The 19,271-nt window shown below is 43.0% G+C and overlaps 1 protein-coding gene across 10 annotated transcripts in view; it reads left to right on the forward strand.

Annotated features, from left to right (window-relative positions):
- Positions 1 to 19,271, forward strand: part of MAP4K4 (mitogen-activated protein kinase kinase kinase kinase 4) — a 165,313-nt gene that overhangs the window by 71,236 nt on the left and 74,806 nt on the right. For all 10 annotated transcript variants that reach the window (XM_059839539.1, XM_059839533.1, XM_059839538.1 and 7 more), the window contains exon 3: positions 7,935 to 7,991. In XM_059839539.1, coding sequence (XP_059695522.1) covers positions 7,935 to 7,991 — 57 coding nt within the window. The remainder of the gene's footprint in view (positions 1 to 7,934; positions 7,992 to 19,271) is intronic.

The following is a 19,271-nucleotide window of genomic DNA, read 5'->3' on the forward strand; positions in this document are numbered from 1 at the left end:
AATTCATTTAAAAAGCAGTCAGACAAAGAGAAGCAGCCCCAGGATTTCTTCATCCAGGCTAAATTTGATGTCACTCTGCTGATGGGATGGAGAAACTCTGCCCTTTATCTGCCATCTCTCTCAGCTGCAGAAGCACCTGGATCGTTTTAAGGCCCCTGTCCACCCAAGTGGGGACCTTGGTAGGTCACTTTGGGTCCTGCTTGGTCTGAGGTGGGAACCTGGTGTGGTGCTGGACGCCTCTGAAGTGACGCTGGGTGGTTCTGATACCATGTGGTAGGCACAGGGCTTGCTCTGGTCACTTGTGGTGGTTCCCTTCAACCTGAGTAACACAGTCCCTGTTGCAGGGACTTGCTATGGCCATGCCACCAAACTGGGCCTGACACTCCTTCAGGCAGTGGCCAAGACTCCATGGAAAGCACTTTGTGGTGAAAGTGCCTGTCAAGGTGTAAGATGAGAAATCAGCAGCAGTCTGCATTAACAGATCATGTAATTTTGTATCTACAAGTACATGTTTTTATAATCTTGATCTAAACTATTTTCTTGATGTTCTCCATCTGGCTCATTTTTAATTATAGTTGCCAGAAAGAAATTGTTCTATGTAAAAGAGACCATTGCAGGGCATCCAGAGAGACAAATTGGTGTTAGGAGGGGTGTGTTTAGTGACTGGTAAAGCCATTAAGGTAGGGTGAAGAACTGGTTTGAATGGGGGCCAGCTGATTTTAGCTGATGTTTCCAAAGGAAGCCAAATGTGCTCTAAGCCAACTGTGTCCATGTGGGAGGTATGCCTCTATTCTGATTTAATTATTTTCTTTTGTTTTAGTTAGTTGGGGTTTTTTTTGTGTTTTTCAGCAGTGTGTTAACTAAATCATCAAGGAAGGTTTAAAACCAGAAAAAAAATACAAGGATTAATGAAGTCCTTCTCTTTTTGGACAGCTGAGGGTGCAGACTCTATTCTAAGAGAAAATGAGTGGTGGTGGTTTCAGTAAAGGTCACTAAATCTGGACACAGCATGGTGGTGACTGGAAGAATGGGATGATGACTTCTAGGATAGCTCTTGAAGAGAGTATCTTCTAGGCTGGGGTCTCAAGCCACTTAGCTTAAGTGTCCCTTTGAAGAAGCATCTGGTGTGGTGCAGGAAGCTGTGGTGGTCACCTGCAGAGCAGCAAGGCTTGATGCAGTGCACAGCTGATGACCGGGGTGTCTGGCAGAGGGACAGCACTCAGCGCAGCATATCTTACAAAAAGTTTTTGTGGCATTGTGTGAAAATGCATGACAGCCTTGCTGCCAGTGTTGCCAGCTGGTCCCTGTTGGTCAGCCTTTCTTGCTCGGTATTTGAGGAATGAAAAACAGGGAAATCTGTAGCCTTCACTTGGTAAGGGAATGTTCTGTGCCATTTGAGCCAGGAAATGTGCAGTCTTGAAGGGATCTCAGTTGGCTGAACGGACTGCAGTTGACATGACTGGATTAACAAAGGACCATCCATAGTCTTAAACTGCCCAGCTGCACTCCTCTAACCCTCCCCTTTCCCCTGGAACATCCCCTTCTCTTGCTGTCTTTTTTAACGTATTGCCAGGTGAAGTGTTTCAGTGGCTGTGAACTGAAACCAGCATGAACGTCAGGCCTGGGGCAAATCTTTCAAAGCTCCTTGGGGAATCGGTGTTGTTTTCCAGGTGAATTGTCAAGAGAGCTGCCTGCCTTTGCTGTTCTCTTTCTGTCGTCTCCCATCAGACCAAAACATCTCCTGCTGGTGGGTGTGACAAGGGAGGTGGGCTGCTGGGCAGTGTGCTGGGAGCCAGCAGAGATGCCTCCTGAGCTCTGCAATTGACCTGTTGTTATCCTGGGAAAGTTAGATTGTGGCTCTCTGCCGTGCTTTTCCCACCATCCTTTCTCCCCCCTCCCCTTTCTTTTCTTCCTATTTAGGCAATGAGCTGTTTGGGAGAAGGAAATGCCTCTGATAATGTATATCCAGCATCTTTCACAGTGGGAAAGCTACCACAAAACTAGGAATCAAAGTAAAAAATCAGTGAATAGAACTCTCTTTTTTTCTTCCTAGTGGGAAACATCTTTTCACTCTCTACCCAGAAGAACAAAACCGATAATAACTGTGTATCTTTCTGTGCATTATTTCACAGAATGCAGTACTATGCATGAGTAAATTGTCATTATTATTTCTTCAGTAGGCAGCTAGTGAGCCTGTGGATATCAAAAGCAGGATAGAGAGTATGTTATTTTCTGTTTTGCTTTCCAGGCATTTGATGTCAAGATTTAGACAGAAGGAAAACACAAGAGCTCTGTCCTGTCTTTGACTTTAACAGTGACAGTCTTTAACAGCACTGGTTGATTTGGGTTTAGAAATCATCTAACAGGATGACTTCTTCTCGTGTATTTCTGCAGTGATTTTCCTTGTTTTTGCACTCTTTTTTTTTTTTTTGTTTGATTTTATTCTAGAATTATTTTTCATGCCAGATAAACATTAGCCTTTTTGTTTACAAATTCATCTCCTTTGCTGGAGCATATAATTATTAGAATGCTGTATCACTAGGAATAGCATAATTTTGGCTACAAATGCAGTTAGGTAGACTTTTTGCCTAAGAACACTTTATTATTTATTTGTTATTTTTTTGTTTTGACCAGGGAGGTTGTTTTCACTTTGTGCCATTCTGTCTTTTTGCCTGTCAAAAATATGTTCTGTTTCCTCCACAAGCACTACACCCAATGCTTTTCACAGGGTAGACCTGATCTTTTCAGGGGGTGGAAAAAAAATGCCATGTAGAGTCCAAGTTTTCACAATGCAAAGTTGATCAGTCTACAACTTTCTATGTTGCCAGGTGACAGAAAGAGCTGATGGTAAACATGCCTTGGAATAATAAGTTATCATTTATTGCACTGGGGTGTGCAACCCAATAGCAATATTGCTTCATGGCCTGTTGCCTCAGGCTGGTAGGAGTTAAGAGTCAACTGAACGAGAAGTGAAATGGAAAAATTAAGTTTGCCATGAGGGCATTGTACAGCACTCACTACTAAGAGGTGGTACTGTGGTATTTTCACTTGATGGCATGTCTCAATCTGCTGCTTCTGTGTGCAGTGTGGCAACTGAAATTGGATTAGCAGTTTGTTTGTTTTTTTCAAATCAATTCCTCTTCTTTCTGCAACTGTCAGCACAGAATACTGGGAGCTGGGAGAAGTTTACCAAAGACTTAATTGTGTACAGTGCACAGGATAATCCAAACTTGCAAGTAATGAGTCACAAATGGTGCATTCCTTCCTTAATGTGTGATGTTGCCCCACATGCTACTTCCATGCCATTTAGCTGGGGAGCAAGCTTCCAGAAGCAGTCTCCCAGAGGCACTTTAATACACAGGTCTGAAACTGTGTTAGTAGGAGAATATATTCCTGTGACTTAAATATCTTGGGTAATTGGGGGGGGGGGGGTGGTGTGGGGAAAAGAGGTAAATTAGCTGATGGAATTTCTTTTGCACTTAATTTGCATAGTTCTTTGATAACATTAAGGCACAAGAGAAAAAGAGCACCATGAAAAGCAGCACATAACAGCATTTGCCTTTGAGCCTTTCTAAACTAAAAATTTTACAGTAATAACGTGTGCAAAGGAAGAAAGAGGCAAGAAGTAGGTGTATTAACTGACTTGGAGGGTGTGGGAAGACTTGAAATTTATTATGTTCTGCAGATCTTGGCAGTCTACCACGGATTCCCCTTGCCCCTCTGGTTTCCAACATGCATAAAGCCCACTGAGATGAGAAATAAACACCATATTGCTATCAGACATGACTAGGAATGTGCTTAAGTGGTGGATTCAGTTAAAGATCCAGTTAAATGCTGCAGTATTGCTGTGCTGATGAGAAGAACTACAGCTCTATGTATATGAACTTGCAGTCGTCTGCATGAGAGGAAAGAGGACAAGATTTGAGGTTGGCAGTCTCAATTCCATTGACTTGCTATCCCAACAGGCCATTTAAAAATGCAGTGGTACAAGTAGCACTCTTAAAAATATTCTTAGGCTGCTTCCTTGGGAGGATAAATCAAGTGCTTTAATATGAATAGAACCATGAAATGAGGGAGAGAAAAGTGGGGAGAATGTGTAAGAAACAAGAAGTAGTTCTAAATTTTGGTGAATAAAATCTTAATGTGGTCTAAATGAAGGGAATGTGTTGGCAGGCTCATTTCCATGGGGACAAGCTGACAGTGCTGATGTTTTCTTGTGGTTCCCATGCTGAAACCCAGTAAGAGGCAAACTCTCACTCCCAGGATGACAGAGCCTTTTCTACCTGTTGCTGTGCCACTGTTTCAAGAAACCTCTGCAGCTTCCTCAGTCTATTGGCTCTGGAGACAGTCACCTTATGCTTAGCAAGGTCCTTCCAGGTTGCTGTTGTCTTCATTGCTCATTTCATATCCACACAGCATTGTGGCTGTGGGACAGTATCTTGTGATCCTCAGCCTCTGATATTTGGCACCTAGCAATATTTTAAGAACCTGCTGTTTTCAGTTTGCATGGGTCGCAATATTGCAGAGCTTTTCAAATATGTAAAAGGTAATTGCTAACAATTTGCCTGGAGAAACAAAGCTGCAATAAGCTCTGCCTTGCCATGGGGATGGGGATGCCTGGATGCCCTGAGGGGCCATGTGTCCACGCTGCACTAAAGCACAGGCCTCGTTCTGCATGAAGAATGTTATCCCAGTGGAGAGGTGTTGCTGGGATGTGGTGTCTGGATGGAGCCTTGATGGTTACTGCATTTGTAAAGTGCCCTGTGAGCAGAATCTGAATAAATTTTAATCTCAGGAGATTGAGTTTAGAGGGTTTCTCCCATCTCTGATTTCTGCAGTTCTTTCTTCACATTCAGCCACATTGCAATTTTATTATTACTCTTTAACACTGACAAATTTTTCCAAAGCAAAAGCTGGCCGTGAAAATCTGACGATTGGTTTCCAAAATGGGAATGCTTAGCCATTTCATGTTGCAAGCAAAATTATACCAGCATGCTAATAGTTTGACAGGTCTGTTCTTGAGCAGAGCTGTTAAGCAAATAAACAAACAAACAAACACTCTGCTCATGCTTATATGCTGTGCTTGTAGTGTTCGTTTTTTCCCGCCCTCTGAAAATATTTTTAATGAAAAGAATGTGGCTTCAAATGTCTTTTTTACCTCTCTCATACAAATTAATGTCATGCAGGCCGTCCCTCCTCCTCCCCATATGTTGCAGAGTTTTAGAGTATGAGTGCTCCATACATTACGAAAAGGGTATTTGGAGTAATTTTAAACAATATTCTGAAGTGGCCAGGGTTTAAATTTGGTCTGGGATACTGAGCAGACCACACTTCCCACACTCTGCAGTTCCCTGGCTTTCAGTCCCTTAGGAGGGTTATGTAGAAGCTTTTCCTCTCCCAGAAGAAGCAAAGTGAAACATGAGCAGTAGCTGTGTTCTGCTGTAGCTGGCCCCAGATTTCATAGGGACACTCGTGGAGGCACCAGCAGGATCCCGTAAAGCTGCAGGGGAAATGTGGTAGGGCTGGTGCACATTAGTCATCCTGAGTGGGCCAGTCTCACAGGGAGGAACATTGACTTCAGAAAAACTGTGAAGTCAAGCACTGGGAAATTTTAGGTGTCTCTCTGGAAATAGCAAGCCCACCAGTAGTTAGTAGATTTAAAAAGACAAACAGAGTAAAAATTCCATGAAAATGGCATCCTGTCCTGCTACTTTGCTCTTCTGCATGCCACATTTTTTGCTTGAGTATATTCTGCCACCATTTTAGCACCTCCACTTTGCTGCAGAGTGAATGGGGAACTGTATTTCACTGCTTTTTTAAAAAAGTTTCTCTCTTCAGACCTCCTTAGTGTTGTGAGGGTTTTTTCTTCAGAGATGTCTTTGTTTCTCTGTTATCTTTAGCATATTCTTTTTGTACCTAAAACTATACTTCCCGTGTCCTTGGGCTTTCAAATTCCTTTAACAAAGCTGTGGAAAATGGGGGCAGAGCTGAGAGTAGGCATTTTTCCACCTCAGTATAAGCCATTTTCCCCTCTTTCCTTGTAGGATGGTAAGACTTGAGGAGGAGGCCACAGGCTTTTGTCATTAGGCAGACATCCAGGGTGGGAAATTGGAGGTGGAAATCTCCTGGGCTTGCTGAAAGATTTTGGTTCAAGAAGTAGGAAGGTCAAGGTGAGGTCAGTGTTGGCTACTGCACACATTACAACCCCTAACTTTGTTTCAAAATCAAAACCAGCTTGAGACCAAGCTGTAAAAAGAAGTGCTTGTGGTAAGGGCAGTTTACAGAGCAAGCAAAAGCCCGAGCTCAGTAATGTATTTATAGAAAGCATGTGGATTGGTTAGTAAGGGGGAGAGTGAAGCACAAGAGGAGTTGTGGAAGAAAGCTGAGGCAGTGAATTCTGCAGCACTTCATCCTTTTGAATGCACCAGCAATGCCTGGCCATTACCTCCATGGAGGGCATCATAAGGTGTGAAAGGGTCAGGGTTTCTCTAAAGAGACTAGTGGTTTGGTTCTGGGGTGCCAGTCTCAAAAGACCCTGTAAAGAGGCTGATCTTAGTCCAGGCAGAAAATACATTATTTATGTCCATCATATAGGTTTCTGCCTAGGAAATTCAGAAATGGGTGCAGAGAGAAATAAAGGAACTGTGACTTCAGTTAAATGTTTAGTTGTGTTATTATTTGTGATAAAAGTGAAGACATTTAATGGGCATACCTGTTGCTAGAGAGCTTGACTGATGCAGATAAGAACATTTGGAGATGGTGCCTGGGAAAGTGGTTGGTAGCCTGGGCTGTTTGACTGGTTTAGGATAGACTGCTGGGTGTTACACTGCTGAGTGTTAAGCGGAGAGCTGGAAAATACCAATATTGGGACCATTTCTAAGTGCTTGTGGAGGAAAAAAAGTACACAACAGCTAATTGATGTCTCTACCTCATGTAAACATACACTGGAGAGAAAAAGGCTTTTGTTAGAAGTCAGCTGAGGCGAGTTACAGCCCACCAGTGCTGGAGGGGCCTGCCATGCCGCTTGCCTCCCAGCCCTGTGATCTGCATCCTGCTGGCTCCAGCTCTGTTTTCACTGCAGAACAAACCCGTTTAATTTCCTGGACTGCAATCCCCTGCCCCACCCCACAGTTTGCTTTTTCTGTGTTAACTTTCTGCCATTTTAGTGATCTCAATCAGCTTATCATATGATACAATGAGTGCCAGAAGGAGCTCAGTGCTCCTGGGAGAAATATGTGACAGGAGGCTGGAAGGAGGCAGAGGAAGGAAGGGTAGGAGCTCCCGGCTGCAGGAGCTGGGATCTATTAACTCAGCTCCAGCTGTACTGAGAAACTGTACCCGTACCGTGGTGTAGCTGAAGGGAGATGACGTCTTGTTCTTGTCTAGCCATTGTGAGACAAGCAAAGAGAGCTCTTGCAGCAGGTCTGCGTCATCCCTTGCAGAAACCCCACTTTTTTCACTTGGAAAGACCAAACCAGTGAGAAATGTCCTAAGCCCTGTTCATGGGCTAACCACGCTTACTAGGTAAAGCATGTAATGTATCACCTAGGTACTAAGTATTGGTTCATACAGATAAAACGTGCAATGTGTGGCATTTATTCTGACATGTTAATAAACTGTAATTACTGACAATGAGCTTTGCTAAAGTAAACAGATGGGAAGCAGTGAATATAACCTGTTTGTACTTGATAATCATCATTTTAATGTGGAGAAAAAGCAATGGGTACTAAAATTTGAAGAGGAACACTTTAAAACTGTTATCGTTGTTTTAGGCATCTAGAATATTTGTGGTATTTCCTAGGAAGTATCAGAAGGGTCCAGCATTGCTGGGGAAAACCCAGGGACTGGAACTCTTGTCCAAGTGTTTTGCTCTGTGTAAGCTGAAGGGATGGGTGAGATGCTGGTGCTGACTGTTCTCTCTCTCCCTTACTCAGGGTCGCCATGTCAAAACGGGTCAGCTGGCAGCCATCAAAGTCATGGATGTTACTGAGGTGAGTAGAAGAACCTTCTGCTTCATTAGCAACGTGTGAAATTTAATCATGAGATGGTATGAGGCTTACACCATATTTCTTTTGAAAGGCATGGTCCTTGCACGTGAATGTTTGCTCTCTGTTTGCAGGACCTGACCTCTCCAGTCCATCTGCCTGAGATTTCTGTGTGCCTGCGTGCTGGGGCGTTTGGCCTCCAAAAATTGCATTGTCCAGTCTCAGGGCATATTGGGTGCATGTAGCATTCTCTTTTCAGAAATTTCTTAGAAGAGGGGGAAAAAGTTCAGATTGTTTGCTTCCCACTTGTTTTCTCTGAAAAGTTTCATCTTGCTTTTACGAAAAAAGAAGGTGAGGTGTCTGCTTGGTGTAGAGGACAATGTTCTCCCCGGTACATCTGCAGCCTACAAAGGGCATATGTTTATTCAAAGGAATGAGTCCCTTGTAGTTCCAAGAAGCCTAAAAGCAGAAACATCTGCAGGAATGATGAGCAGATTGCTAACAGAATTCAGCAATGTAAAGTAGTTATAGTTAACTGACCCATAGGGATTTACTGTGGAACTTCAGATGGGAAAGAGGGGAAATTAACCCAAAGAAATAAAAAGTATATGCCTATATTTGAATCCTTGGGGCATCTTGCAGTTTATGCTGTTCAAAAAGCAATCAATTAAATTAAGTTTTCAAAACAGATGAAGAAAAGCATGGGCTTCTCCCTGTTACTCCGTTTGTGGTATGTAGAGTTCCATTCACAAATTAACAGCTTCAAATTGAAAATCGGATGAGATACTCCCATGTGATATCTGCAAAGCTTAACTGATACTGGTCTTCTGGAGAGAGTTTGTACCTTTTCAAACTGTCATATTCTTCTGAGCTCCTCAGTTTTACACAGGGGGGAATAATTATGTGTGTATTGTACAGAGCAGGGGGTCTTTGGCCAGGATGGTTATAGCAAGCAGAACATCTGCAAGGATATTGCTGCAGAATATTTTATAGCTTAGTGTGGATATAGGTGCAGCAAGTAAAAAATGGCCTTGGACACAAGGTCCTAGATGAGTGGTAGGGTGTAATGGGCAAACAGGCAGGAGAGGAGGAAAACATGAGACAGGGTTAGGTCAACTGATAAGGGCTTCAGTCATATCTCTGAATCTTTAGTGATGGATGGGCAGTGTGACTGTTGCTCTCTAACTTCAGCTGTTGTGTCTGCCAACAGCTAGATATTCCTTTTTTGTCAGATGGCTTGATAAAGATCAATTTTCAGCTGAAGATTTTCAAAGGCTGCCTTCATGAGGAGGCAATGCTTTTTTTGCTGCAGTTAACAAGCAGAGAAGCCAAAGAGGAATGAAGGTACATTGACACACAGTGAATGTTCTTTGCACAGCAAATGTTTTCATCTGTGCAGCAGTTTTACAGGGCAGCTTGCTGGACTGTGCATGACAATGGCTTCTTCCATAATACTAAGACTGGCTCTATTGCACACCCTCTGTTTTTAATAGTATGTATTAATCACAAACAGTTGTAATAGAGAGGTTGCACAGAAAAAAGAAAACAGTTGAAAAATGCTCTCTTTAGCATGTCTTTAGCATGGCTAAGTTCATATTGCAGGAGTAACTTTTGAAACTTACTGTAATTTTTGTCTGGTTTTGAAAAGTAAGTTGTATATTGGCACTGTCTTTTAGCTCGTAAGTGCAGTGCTTTTTTAGGGGGTGAAGAGTAGTCAGAGGGAGGAGTTTGGAGATGTTAGCTAGCCCCATGTGGCTTAAAAGCATTGTCATTCCTACCAGTGGAGCTCATGGATTTTTGCTTCAAAGAAAAGAGCTCACAGAGACTAAAAAAGTGTAAATTCTTCCAAGTTGTACTAACTAAGCTCTGCCTCTTAACACCAGGCATGGGTGATACTGTTGTATGTTCCATTTTCTCATTGGCAGATGTGGCTGCAGGATGTTCTTGCCCAGCCTTGTTGCTGATTCCATGCCCATTTCCCAACACTTGTTCTGGTACGGCTGCCTTGGGGTCAGGTGGTGACCTGAATCATTGAACAGGCTCTGGTTCTAGTTTTGAAATACCCTTACTCCTCTCCTTCCCCTGGTTATTTATAACCTGGATTGGTTCATTGATTCAGTTCAGCACATGATGTTGCAGACTCTGGTGTGGTTGCCATGAAGAAGGTGGTACGAGACTGGAAAAGCTCCACTGCTGGCCATCAGGGAGAAGGAGCAGTAGCTCAAACTGATATGTCTGCCAGAGACAGCTATATCCTCAAGCCACAGCCTCAGTTCCTCAAGGGTTTGTTTCATGAACACCTCCTTTGCTGGCAAACAATGCGGGTCCATCCTGGTCCTAGCTCACCACACCTTATGGGGACAGTGGGAGGAGAGAACATGGGGACAGAGAGGGGAGCGACTTCCACCCTTAGCACTGTTCCAAGAGAAATGCTGAGGGAACCACAGCCACAAATTCACCTTCTCCGCCTGCTTTAAGAGCTACAATTAGATGAACTGCTAATGGTAATACCATATCCATGCCCATGGAGAAAGAGGCTTGAGTGGAAACTTTCACAAAACTGAAATTGTGGTTTTCTGATGAGTGGTTGCTTGAAGCTGTAGGTGATTTGTGCCTATGTGCATGTTTTATTGGCAGTGTAATGCCTTTCTGCCTAAATTCAAGCGGTGCCATGGGGGATATCTGATTATTCTGACTAGCCTGAACTGAGAACAGACACAAGACTTCCTTTCTTCTGGGATACCTCTGATCCAGTGCTTGTTTTGCCAAATGCTTAACAAATTAGAAAACCTAATGTATTGGCATGCTCTGTGGGCACACCCCAGATTTTCAGTTTTCAAGGCCATGATTCTGCAATTCGCACATTGCTCAGGATCAGTGAAGTTATGTCAGTTCTGGGCTGTAAAGCTTTGATCATCCACACAGGAGGAATGTCAAAGTCAGAGTGAAGGCCTTCCTTAAAATGTTTTGGTTGGCGTGAAGAAAATGAGGTATTATAACCTCTGACTCGAGGCATTGGAAGAAATATTACAACTCGGGAGTGCACATGGCACTGTGGAAATGCTCTTCATCCTTCTCATCTTTTCTTGTGGTTTTCTCTTTAGATTTTAATTTTGAAAAGAAGGGTGGCAAGGATGAGAGAAGAGGAGGTGGGCTGAAGCCTATCAGCTTGATCTTTGCATAAATTATGGTTAGTTAGTTCTGCTGCTTGAAACGTTGGGGGATGTCAATGTGCATAAAACTTCCCTGCCTCTTCTACTTTCCTCCTTTCTAAACAAATAAGGAAAATATTTAGAAGACTATCTTTACTGGTCTTTAGATCTACAGAACTAAAGCATGCACTAATGGAGCTGTAAGACCTAAAGATCTATAGGTGTCACTGCAGAATGGTGCACAGGTAGGTCTTCTTTTCACTTTCGAAGGGCAAAGCTGCAGTGCATGTAGGCTGAAAAAAATTTCACTGGAGCATAGAGCAAATAAAAGCAAAAACCCCACTGGTTTTCATTGATGGAAAGCTGTTCTTATGCCTTGTTTCAGTGAGCCCAATGACCATAAAAGGGGAACAGTGCAAGCTGTCAGCATATGTGTGCTTTAAAAATTGTTTTACACAATCTGCATATGTAGGATGAATCTCACGCTGCATGCTTGTTGTGAGGGAGGCATTATATGTAGTCTGTCATTAATCTTTCTATTGTAAGGTCTCAGTTCCTCTTATGACATTGGTTTGGAGAAGGTGGTGTTCAGTCCATGTTGATCCCTTCCACTCACTGACCATACTGTTAGGTTTCCATGATCATAAGATTGCCATGACTCGTAAGATTTAGCAGTCCCTGTTTACTTAGAATAATCTGTTTTCTTGTGAAGCAAACAGCACTTAAAACCTTAGCAAAGCTTACTTGGCAAATCTGCCTGCATCCAAGCTGTTAACTTGCATTACACCCTAAAGCCTGACTCTGCTTTAACTGCTTTGGAGCCTTTCCTTGCAGCTGCACGGTTGTTTCCAGGGTCGCTCCTGTGTTCCGCTTCCAGCGATGCTTTTCTCTTTGAAAAGTTTAGTAACTGATTTTGAGGGAAAAACACAATTGCTTCTCTTCTGTTTGTTATAACCCCTGACGCTGCTGCTTCTTCCTCCTACCTCTTCCCACACACACTCTTGGCATCCCTTGGGAAAGTTTTCCGCATGCCTTTTTTAATAGCAGCATTTCTCAGCTCTTGTGCCCAGTGTTTCATGACTTGTCCAATCTAGTCTGTGTAAAATTATGCTAAGTAAACAACTGGATACTGTATCCTGCTGATTTATGAAAGAAGTTGGATTGCTTTTAGAGCTTGCCTGTCTTGCTCTTTCTGTGTGTCCTCTGCAGAAAAATTAACAACCTCAGACCAAAGCCCCAGGCCTGCAGAGAAACATGGCACGTCTCCCATACCTAGACAGGAAAGGTTCCCTGAGTTACTCATTGCCATCTCCCTTACTCTACTGACTGCTTATTTCTGTTGCAATAGGAAAGCCACTTGGATTGTTGTGAGTCTGTATCTTAAACCCTACATGGCCATAAGATAAACTACATAAACTGCAATCCTGTGGATAATTGTCCATTTTCCATAAGACATCTCAAAGCAGTCTGCAAAAAGACTGCTGTTAAATAAAAACCTGGGTTCCCACATAAAATGACATGCAGACAAAATGAGGGAAAAAATGACATAATAAGCCAAACCAAAAGTTTGCCATATTATGTTCTTGTTTTTCCCATGAAAACTCAAAGACAATCCATGGATTTTGATTTATTTGAAGAGGAAAAAAATAAAAAAGTTGATGGCTCACTCTGGAAGATTGGAAAATGCAGATCCTTGTGGCCCAGTGCAATATAACTGGGTCAAGTCAGCCTCAGTCTGGAAAAGCTGAATAGGGGCCATCCTTTCAGTGTAGAGATATGAATGCAGTGCTTTACCTGGCTTCATCTGGCTTAGTGCAGCTGCCTGATAAAGTACTTATGTACCAGTTCCCTGGCTGTGCTTACTGTGAAGTTAGCCAAAGCAAACCTAAAGTCACTAGAGTTTCTCAAAGTCTTTGGCCTTCCAGTGTTTCATAGGAGTCACTTCTTCTTAATGTGAATTGGTGAAAATTGATAAGGGACCTAAAAATCCAGATTGTTCCATGGAGAGTACTGGCACTCTGCTTGCTTGTCCCTGAAATGAAAGATTGCTTGCTGCTAGTCTGTACAGCATTTTGCAGTCTTTGGTTAAACAGTTACCTGACAAAATAAAGAATTGTTCTGTGGAAAAGAAAAAAAAAAGGAAAGCTGTTTACAATCTTGACAGCCCTGATGTCCAGTTCTCCTGAAGCTGATTAACCTCTGATCTCTTCTAGGGATTAGGTTAAGAAAAAAAAAAAAAGTTGCTGAGAATTATATATTACAGTTCAGAGGAAAACAGAGCTGGACAGAGTGGTCCCTTGAGCTGTAACATCTGGTTTTGGAGGAGGTCAAAAAGAGCTACAATAGTCTTGCAGCCAGTAGGGCAGCCTTTGTTTAGCTGCAGAGCATTTGTATAATTGACTGTTTCCTTCTTTAATTGAGATCCCTCACCTACCTCTGGTTCATGGCCTTGCCCAGCAGCTTGGCACAGTTTTTCCCCCAGCTTTTCCATGGACCTGATGCCAGGAGGTTCAGCCCTGGGTGCTGATGTCTGTGTGGGACTGGGTTCTGCTGCAGCTCCATGCTGCTTATTTTTCTGCAAGACTCCTGTTTGGGTCAGGCAGAGGTGGTCCTGTCCATCTTGAGGGCGAGGGCAGAGCATAGAGCCTTGCAGGGGTGCCAGACATGTCACGACACCCCTGCCCTTGGGTGGCTGGGAAATTTCTTGGATTGTCAGCTCATAGTTCTAACAGAGTAGAATGACATTTAACTCTGAAAAGCCTTTTGTCCTTACAAGGAGCAGTGACTTTATCTCCCAGCGAGGCAGACACATCTAACACCTGGTTTAAGTCAGAGCTTCAATTTCTGGACGCAACCCAAGAAATTTCCTGGAGCAGTGCTGGCACCAGTTTGGATAAAGGGCAAACTTTCACTCTCTTCATCTGATTATTCAGGGGTTAGCAAGATTGTCAGGCTGGAGAAGCTTATTTGGAAAGGGAAGGATGTCTGGTTTGATGCAGTTGCAAGGGAGCTTCACAGGCGGTTTGAGATCAGGGAAAAAAGCTGTGGCTCTTAGCAAGCAGCTTGGGAAATTATACTGCTGGAGAGAGCTGATGTTGAGCACTAAGGCTCTGCATTACTGTGTCCCTATGAAGAGTAACTTTGCACTGATACTGTCTGAGGGAAGAATTGACAAAGGAGAGGGAAGAAAATGGATGTAAAAAATTCATACATGCTTGTTTCTCTATGCTTATTTCAACCTATGTTTTCTCCTTATGCAAGATTTCCACCTGAGAGGAATAGTTTGCATGCACAGCCTATCTCAGTTGTCCTTGTGGGCATACCTCTCTGTGTATTTTAACAAGCTTGTTTTGGAAACCTGACTGTTTCAAGGCTGAAAAAATCAGATATGTTCCTTTTGCCATGGAGATCCTCGAGGGCACCTTTGCAGCACCTCTCAACAGTGCTAGAGCTTTAGCTGTAAAGGCTCCATGGTGCTCATTTAGTAGGATTCCTGGTGCATGGCTTTTTCAGTTGAGGCCAGGCAGTGGCTTCATGCTCCAAGGTGATTGTGGAACACAGTGTGAATAAAGTGTAAAGAAAGCAGTGTTGCCTCTGCCTTCTCCTCATCTGTATGCTTATGTCTGATGTGAAGGGTTCTTGTCCTGTCTAACAGAAAATGTTTTACCAGTGCTCTGTAAATTGAAGTGTAGTTTAAATGACACAACCTGAAGTTATGGTTACATAAAGGGAACTTTGCTGTAGTTTGGAGTATAAAAGAATCTCCTTTGTTGCAGGGAGATGGCTTTAAAATTTTGCCTGCCTGGCTTTAAGAGAACCAAAGAGCACTCTGCTATTGCACAGCAGAGGATGCTCAGGATATGCTCCTTAGCTGCGGCACCGAGATCTGTTATTGCTCATCAGTGTGAGAGAGCACATGTTTAATACTGGAGCATAATGGAAATGGCTGCAGCTGACTTGTATAGGCAGAAGGGTAGGATTGCATATTAAGGAGATTTCTCTGCAAGTCTTGAGCTCTTTGGACAAGTCTGGACTTGTTAAAAAATTTCTTTGGTCTGCTGGTGCAGCTGCAGTGACACCCTGAGAAAGAAAGAGTAAGTCATCTAGGTGAACTCGTTGACTCTTACCATCCCTGGACACTGTTACCTGTCCAGGTGGGCAATACTCATGCATCTAATCTCTCCTACTGTGCCTATTTTTCTTCAGTCATTAGGCTTGATACCTGCAATCATCTGAAGTCCTGCTGTTAGCAGTGACAAAGAGGTCACTAATGACACATGGTTTCATGTGTATACAAATGACTGCTGGCATCAGTCTGTGTCCTGGACTCTGAGCCTTCACCAGTGTTAGTATTAATGTGGGTAGCATGCAGATGCTCTCACAGTTGAGATATTTTACCTACAGGTCATACCTGCTCTAACATGAATTTGAGAAATAATAACCTGTGCAAATTCTAGTGATGGGCATTTCTTCTGAGCTGAGAGGAGCGTTTGTGCAGGTGGCCTCGGTGCAGGTGATTTGCTGCTGCCTTCCCCAGTGCTGAGCTCTCAGCTGTCTAATGAGTTTAGAGTTCTGATGGGAAACAAATGTTTTATGTGCTGATAATAGCAAAAGTACGGGGCTGCATTTTTTATCATTTCTATCAGACACAGCACAGCTCAATTTACCCCCAGTGAGTCAGACATACTGTCTACTCAAGGATAACAAGGCAACCCTGTCAATACAGTGTTAGAGCATGTGTGCTCTTGCCAGTTTGGGCAGAGTGAAACCAATAAGGATTGTGACAGAGCATTGTGCTTTCATTTTAGCAGGTTTCTAGGCTGATCTTGGGTCTGCTGAGTATTCTTCCTATCTGCGTAGGCAACCAAAAGATCCCAGGTCCAGTATAAGCTGCTATCTTTTAGAGATAACACTTTAAAATCTGGCTTGGGCATTGGGATCAAAGTCAGGGGAATTAATTCTCTGTTTATATTAAAGGGCATATATCTGCTTGAAATGTAATCTCTCTTGACTGTGTTTAATTGTATTTTTATAAACGGCACCTGCCTGTGGGCTCCTCCTGTTTTTGCTGCAGCACTCCATATTTTTATCTTGACTTCCTAAGGAAATGAGGCTTCTTGGTGATACTTACTGAGCATGTCCTGCCTTCTTTTCCACCAAATACCATTTGGATCTGCTGGTCGACTTCAGCCAAGTTTAATGAGGAGGAGAAATTCCAGAGATACAAAGTCCTGACAAGTTATGTGAAAACTGGCAGGCTGCTTGGAGAAGGGAGGGGCTGACATTTATAGCCTCTGCTTTGAAAATGGTAGGCAGACCTTAGCCACCTTTCATGATCAGTCAGCTGGCCACTGTTTTGCAGTAAATCATGAGGAGAAAGTAGATAATTTTTATTTAAGGAAAAAGTTCTGTGCAGTGTAGCACATGAAAATTACTTTCAAACATTTTTAAATCTCCTCTGGTTCTTTCTTTAGTTTATGAGTCCACAAATCTAGTACTGTACATTTGAGATTATCCCATGTGATCTCTCTCTCTCCCCTCCTTTCTTAACATGCCTATGTGTATATATAAAGATAAAATAGCAGTGTTGTTCTCCAACATTTAATGAGTCAAAAATGTTTTTTTCTAAGTCCCTCGACAGTGCTTCTTTTGCAAGGCACAGTTTGAATGATTTTGTATGGAATTGTTGCCTAAAATAGAGTCTTAAAGCCCAGCTCCCGAATCTAGAGATTATGGTAGCAAGTGCTAATGCTCGAGGACCTGGGAATTCATTGTACTCTAAGCTGGTTTGTAACCACAATAAACACTGCCCTAGTGCCTAAAGTGTTCTGCTTCCCCTGTGCCCAATCTCTTAAATATGCAGTGGAAAGCACACAGCTGAGCTAGTGTTGAAAGAGCCTTGAAGATGCTGTGCAAACTAGTTCAGTTGATCAGTGTAGGAGAAGATTCTCTTTGTCTTTGGAGCCCGTAAGTGTCCAGAATCCTTTCCAACAAGGCTCCTGTGTACATTCCTCTAGATAGAAAGTAGTTTCTCTGTCAGAAAACATTAGATAAAGTGCGGAGAACACTTTAGAGAGAAGTGCAAAAGTGTTGTCATTAAATTGCAAAGATTGGTGCTTCAAGCACACGGTTTAAAATCTTGCTCTCTTTTATTAAGACCCTGCTTCAAACACAATTAGGGTGATGGGAATCTGGCCACTGAGGCATTTTTAAAATTTTTGTTGTGATGTTTACCCGTTGATTTTTTTTTTTAATGTCAGGCTTTATTTCTTGAACACTTCATCAGTGTTTCATTCTGAAAGATGAATCTCTGAGGAGTGAACAAGTTAACTATCAGAACTGCTGCTGTTCCTATGTGGACAGCAAGCACGTGGGTGTTGTATTTTGCCTCTCATTCACCAGGTAAAATGGTAGTTTTGTACTTAGCACATCACTGGTACAAAAGATGGAGGTGGCAGTTCCAATAGCCTGTTCTCTTTTGCACCTCATTCTGTAAGATGATGGGTGCCTCCAGAAGTGTCCCTCTCTCTGCCTGGTGGAGAGGCCAATTCCAGAAGTGAGCTCAGCTTTTGTGTGTTGGTGTATGAGGTGTTTCTGCAGTGTTTCTCTTCAGCAGGAATATTTTCCACTGTAGCACCTTCTTCCCGAACCGAGTTTTAGTGTTTGATTCTAGATGTGGTAAGAGCTAAGTGGAAATCCTAGTGTAAATGCAGCAGCCCACAGACCTTTGGCCAGCTGTTACTGTCCTGGCTAAGCACCATGGCTTTGCCTGCAAGAGTAAGAAAGGAGAGCATCCATGATCCCTGAAAATAATTTTCTCATGTGGAATATTTTACTAAATGGAAATGTAATTGGGCAGAGAGACCAGAGGCAGCAGGGAGAGAGAGCATCCTGGTGGCTGCTTGGCTCCCCCTGTGCTAACCTGTCCTGGCTGGGGCTGCAGGACAGGCAGCCCTGAGTCACTGCTGTGGAAACACTGATGCAAAGGCAGCATTATTACGGAAGGTTTTAGTTGTGTCTTGCATATTTTACCTCAGCTCCCTTTTCACTAGCATTTATTGCAGTTGCCTCCCTTTGAGCCTGTGGGACAAAATGACTTTTATAAATGAGTCTGTTGATTTTCATTCTGAATTTGTCTTTCTGCTTTTACTACACTCCTTTGCAGCAATTTTTAAAATGTGCAGCTTTGCATCGATTATAAAATAATAGAGTTGCACTGGTTTATAGATCAGAGGGGGCTGCATAATCAAACAAGTCTGCACTCAAATTTGAGTCCCTGAGGGGAGGTATCTGTTCCTATGTCAGAATTGCTGCTGCTCCCCAATTCTAATTAAAAAGTTTGGGAAATGTACGTAGCCCAGTCTTGATTTCCAACACAAATTTTAAGAGTTGACACTGATCATGTAAAAGTGGATGGATCAGCATGTAAATGCAAACTCATCCTCTGTGCCTACAAATGTAAACAAAGTCCAGGAGGAAAGCCGCATGCAGTGCCTTCCCAACATCTTGGCTGCATCTTTCTCAGCCACTTACAGTAACTGCTGAGGGGCTGTTTGTAGTGCTTCAACCTGCAGATTTAGGATTAAAGAATGGAGTATAAAGGTCTTCTGCAGGGATTCCCCTACCCTCTGATTCTTTCCACTGTAACAGGCTATTTTTAGTCTGCTTGCTTGCCTTAGAAATTACTTCACTTTCTGCTCTGGATGATTTCCATAACATTCATTGTGATTCTGAATTCCAGTGTTCAGGATAATAGAATTGCTGTGTGGCAAGCTCAGTTGCAATGATGGAGCTGGAAAACCTGTACTGAGGATGTGTGATGCCAGCAGCCTCTGACCTGGTGACCTGTGGGAGGCTGGCTTAGCTGAACTGCATTGTGGATCATGCCCCATGTTTGCAGGCAAAGAGCCTCATTAACCCTGAATTTAATGGTGCTTTGGTTAGTGAATGGCAAAGGAAAACAACCCTTCAGTGGACTAATCCAGGTAGCCAAAGTAGATCTACCTCTGAAAGACATCTGTTTGCTTTAAGTCAAGTCCAGAGTCAAATGCCCAGCCTGCCCTTGCTGTGTATGCTTGGATGGTACCATTGCTAATTTGCTGAATGTCACTCATTCTTCCTCCTCACAGTAGTT

The sequence above is a fragment of the Haemorhous mexicanus genome, chromosome 2 (genome assembly GCF_027477595.1).
Source record: "Haemorhous mexicanus isolate bHaeMex1 chromosome 2, bHaeMex1.pri, whole genome shotgun sequence".
In the NCBI taxonomy this organism is placed as follows: Eukaryota; Metazoa; Chordata; class Aves; order Passeriformes; family Fringillidae; genus Haemorhous; species Haemorhous mexicanus.